Here is a 5,325-nt window from a genome sequence, read left to right on the forward strand (position 1 = left end):
CTTTCAGTTTACACATAGATATGAAGTATTTTATATAAATTACGTGCTATGTGTGCATATTATCTGAATACTTGCTATCTATGCTGGATGAACATTGTTATACATGTTTTCAATGATTTAAACTGTATATGTATTTTATATCTACGAAAATGTTGGGGTAAAACATGGGTAGATGTAATAGCTGATGTGTGATAAAATGATGAGAGGCCTCGATGTTGATGTTGTTGTTTCTGTCATCTAGCAGAGTATGGATGACGACCACGGACTCTTCTAGACAGTCCAGTGGAACACTAGCAGGCTTGCAACCTGTAGGTGTTTGTGAACGATGTGTTCACCGGTGTACTCCATCCCCCACATGGTTGCCTTTAGGACATTTATTGCTGAGGAATCCCCTTAGCAGTAGTGTCCGTCCCGATGATGATCCTTAGGCTAGGTCCCTTATGATAGGTGTTTAGGGACGTAAAGTGAGGATAACGGGAACGGGTAATCGGGTTATTGTTGATTGATGAAATTAATAAACTTATTTATTGTGGGTTGAAAACCCTATGTGCTCACCAGGCTCCCAAGTCTGACCCACTCAGTTTTATGTATTACAGGTAGTGGCGCATGAGCATAGGTGTGATGTTTTGGACGAGGGATTACGGATATAGGCCTGTAGATATGAAATAATGTAGTAAGGCTTATATTGTACTGTTTATGCTTTTGATCTGTACGAACATGACATCCCGAGTCTTTTAATGAAATACATTTCTATGGAAATGCTTTTGATAAATCTTTATCATATTTTTGTTTTGGGACAAATTCCGCAACACTTTCATTTAAAATGTAACTCTGATTTTTAAACAAAGCATAAACAAACCGGTCTTTTCTGGCCGTGATTTTGGGGATGTCACACATACCCCCAAAAAGAGATTGGTAGCGAAGCTTGACTCATCATAGAGCGAACCATGTCTAACAAGGTTCGATTACGCCTCTCAGCTACACCATTTAACTATGGTGTCCTGGGAGGAGTCAATTGTGAGACAATCCCACACTCCTTAAGATAGTCAAGGAACTCGGTACTAAGATACTCACCACCTCGATCGGATCGAAGCATCTTAATGTTCCTGCCCAATTGATTTTCTACTTCCTGTTTGAATTCCTTAAACCTTTCAAAGGTTTCTGACTTATGTTTGATCAAGTAGACATGACCATATCTACTAAAATCATCAATAAAAGTCACATAATACCGATTAGCATCCCTTGTGGCGGTTTTGAATGGCCCACATACATCAGTATGTATTAGGTCCAACAAACCCTCACCCCTTTCACAAGTTCCAGTGAAGGGTGATTTTGTCATCTTTCCAAGTAGATAAGATTCACAACTATCATCCGATTTAAGGTCGCATGACTCCAAGACTCCACTCTTTTGGAGTTGGCCTATGCATTTCTTGTTTACATGTCCAAGACAACAATGCCACAATGATGCTTTATCTAGGCTAGTAGAAGAATCAATATACAACACATTATTTCCTAAGTTGTCTATAATTGACACAGTTTCATACACACCATCACAAGGTAATGCTTTAAAATAAAACACATTTTTAAAGAAAGCATTAATACCACCACATTCATTATCAAACGAAAAGGTAAAACCTTGTTTGTACAAAGCATGAAAAGAAATAATATTCCTCGCCATTTCAGACGAGTACACACATTTATTCAAATCTAATTTCAACCCATTATTAAGCAACAAAGTATAAACTCCAATCTTGGAAACAGGTGAAGCCTTCCTATTCCCCATGATCAAGTTTATCTTCCCGTGCTCCACATCCTCACTTCTTCTTAGGCCCTGCAAATCAGAACATATGTGAATACCACATCCTGTATCAAGCACCCAAGAGTTAGAATATGATGAGTAATTAGACAATATAGTGTAAATACCTGCGTGGGTGGGTTTCACTTTCCCATCCTTTAGATCCTGTAAGTACTTAGGGCAGTTTCGCTTCCAGTGCCCCTTGTCCAGGCAATAGTAGCAATCAGCATCCTTGGGAATGGCAGAAGGAGTGACAGAACCGCTCTTGGTCTTCGATGAGGAGCCTTCAAGAGACTTTCCCTTGGTACCCTTCGAAGGGTGCTTCCTCTTCTTCCCTTTGCCTTGCCCCATAGCCAAAACAGGGGTAGATGTTGGAGTAGGAGTAGTAGAGGTAACAACCGCCTTGCCCTTAAGACCGGATTCAGCGGTCTTCAAGAGTCCTTGAAGCTTGCTGAGGGTAACTTCCTCCTTTCTCATATGATATGTCATACGAAAATGGTCATAACAAGAAGGTAAGGAGTGCAAAATGATGTCAATTGCCAACTCCTCAGGGAAGTTCACATTCAGCTTCAGCAAACGATCCACATACCTTTGCATCTTTTGCATGTGGGCCGTGACGGATTCACCGTCCTTCATGCGGGTAGTTATTATGGAGGAGATTATTTCATACCGCTCCTGACGAGCACTCTGATGGTACCTTTCCATCAGGTCTAGGTGCATCTCAAAAGGGTAGAAATCTTCATATGACTTTTGGAGCTCGGCTGTCATCGTGGCCAACATGATGCATGCCACCTTAGTAGCATCTCTCTCATGTGTCCTGAATTCAGTGATCTCCTCAGGAGTAGCAGTAGACTCATCAAGCTCTTTTAACTCCTTATCGAGGACATATTCCTTGTCCTCATAACGAGTAACCATCCTGATGTTCCTAATCCAATCCATGAAGTTGGAACCATCAAAGATGACCCTCCCACAAAGATTCATGAGAGAGAAAGAACCAGTTGGGTTAGAGCCCGAAGCATTAGTGTTGGAAGACATCTGAAAGAAGAAAGCAAGTTTAGATTAGATATATAGAATCCTTAATAAGACACCCAAATGTAATATTAAGGCTAGGACCCAATCACAATATACTATACTTAGAAGAGGGATGTCGTAATCTAAGTAATAATATATTTGAAAGGTAGGTGAATGACGATTCACCAATTTCCACCATGAAAACAAAATGAATTATTAGGTTTTAATTGGATTTGAAATTTCTAGATTCTTTTGAGATTCATTGAACTTTTCAATGGCATGTTTCAATCTCGATTGTGCCCTTCAAGTTTTGTGACTGGGATGCCGAGGATCACAAAACAAGGTGTGAATAACCATGTTAGTTCACTTGGTACCCTTAATATTATCACCTAATCAATGTGTTGGTTAACCACACACGCTCCATTGATCTATGACAAACATTAAGTCACCCTTCGTGATCCTTACTAGTCCAAGTTAGTGTGCCGGTTAACCACACACGCTCCACCAACGACTTGGTAAGGTACAAAGTGTGAATTCCATGGACTAGCACCATGTTCACATTTTTCCTAAAGTAACTAAGATTGGGAATTAAAAAGAGTTTAGTTACTTTATAATAATCATTATACTTTTAATGAGGATTTAAAGTCATTGCCCTACCCGTTCGGCTAACGACCCTCCACCGATCAAGGAAGCGGTGGGTGAGAGTGGACACCCATTAAGCTGCCATTTTATAGGCAACAACCTTATACCCCCCTTATAGACCGGCTTCGTGAATGAGGCCTACTAACGGTAGAACGACTTATTCTTATACATATATATAATAATTAACCATTAATGTTATAAATAGTATAAGGGTTGAATTTTAACTATTAAAACTCTAAGGGTTGGAATTAAAGTTTATTAAAGTGTGTGAAACTTTACAAATTCCAAAACTTGAGGGCAAGTTTTGTAACTATGCAAAACTTTTCATTTCATAACTTATGAATTAAAGGTTCATAAAAATGAAGACTCTTCATTTTCATATAACTTATGTGTTTTAAGTGTGTGTTAAAGAAAAGTGACATTTGGATATCCATAACTTGAGGACAAATTATGGACTCCATTAAAATACATAAATGATCAAGAATTAATTCTAAACAATTCAGCAAATAATTCCTCTCATCTTCTAAATTCATAAGGACATGAACATGATCATAAAAATTTCAAGAATTATATGAACACATAAAATCATGGAATTTTGATATATGCTATTGTAAATGGATTAGAACCACCATTACACCAACTAAAACAAGTTTTAAAACACCAAAACAGTTTAGGGTAATGTTTCTAGTCCATTTCCAGCAGAAAAAGTCGAAATTCTGCATTCTGATCATTCTATTCGCCGAGTGCACGAACGTACTTGCCGAGTAGGATGAATTTTGCCTTGTACTCGGCGAGTCCCCCCATGGACTCAGTGAGTCCATCAGCCAGACAGCAACAATTTCAACATTTTTTACTATTTTGCATCAAGTATCAAACAAGCAAGCCTAGGCTCTAATACCACTGTTGGGTTTTGAGCAATCTAACACTTCCTAAGTGTGCATGCAACCCTAATAAACCTTGGATCTATTTTTGTCTAATACATGCAAAATAATAATTTTTCCAAGGTTCATAACCTATCTAACATAGCATGGGGAACTTTTAAACATAAAAGAGTTAGATGAGATTACATACCTTTTGATGAGATTGATTCTTTGGAGTTTGAGAGCCAAGCACCAATAATGTGAATGCCTCAAATGGAATCACAAATCACCACAAACACTTGGAAAACTTTGAGAGAGTGTACACACACTTGTAATTTTTCGGCCACACACAAGCACACACACTAGTTCACTAGTTGCCATTTCATGCAACATAAGCATGCTTATATAGTGTGCATGGTTAGGGTGAAACCCTAATAACCCATGACCTTTCCTTTTCCTAGGATCCATGGGTTAAAAGCTCCATGGATCATCCATGGACTTCCATATAAGCCTAGCCCATTAACAAATAAGTATTAGCCCACACCATATAAAACCAATAGCCTACAATCTAATTACTCTTCCTTTTAATCTCTAAATTAATTCATAATTAATTTAAGACTAAGACTAACTAAATAACATGACTTCATATTAATATATTATAACTTATAATATATTAATAAACATATGTGTATAACTCTCATAAAATTATCCATAAATAGTTCGGGTGAAGTGCAACCCAAATGGACCATGCCGGGTCGGGTCAAGTATATACCAAATAAGTTATGGACTTAGACACCTTATCCAATAGATTCTCCCCCATTTTGATTCAGCTAATGCCCTACAACACCCAAAACTAGAAAAATTCACAATTCTTCCTACCCTCCCATGACCAATCTGCTAGAACTCACGCTTATCCTTGCTAGGGTTTCAACACCAGCTAATCCAAAAGATCACACAACTTCTTAAAAAAATCCAAATAAATCTCCGGTAATAACACGCTAAACCCAGGAAGCTCTG

The 5,325-nt window shown here is 38.2% G+C and overlaps 1 protein-coding gene across 1 annotated transcript; it reads right to left on the reverse strand.

The window, feature by feature from the left end:
- Nucleotides 1-1,608: 1,608 nt before the first annotated feature.
- LOC145062822 (uncharacterized) lies at nt 1,609-3,553 on the reverse strand. Its single transcript, XM_079010414.1, has 2 exons — nt 1,924-3,553; nt 1,609-1,831 (listed from the first exon to the last, which is right to left on the reverse strand). Exons 1-2 carry the CDS (start codon nt 2,828-2,830, stop codon nt 1,815-1,817), a joined length of 924 nt encoding a protein of 307 aa, XP_078866540.1. The 5' UTR covers nt 2,831-3,553; the 3' UTR covers nt 1,609-1,814.
- Between the last annotated feature and the right edge of the window lie 1,772 nt (nt 3,554-5,325).

The sequence above is a fragment of the Lactuca serriola genome, chromosome 7 (genome assembly GCF_051521515.1).
Source record: "Lactuca serriola cultivar US96UC23 chromosome 7, Lser_US96UC23_V15, whole genome shotgun sequence".
NCBI classification, from domain to species: Eukaryota; Viridiplantae; Streptophyta; class Magnoliopsida; order Asterales; family Asteraceae; genus Lactuca; species Lactuca serriola.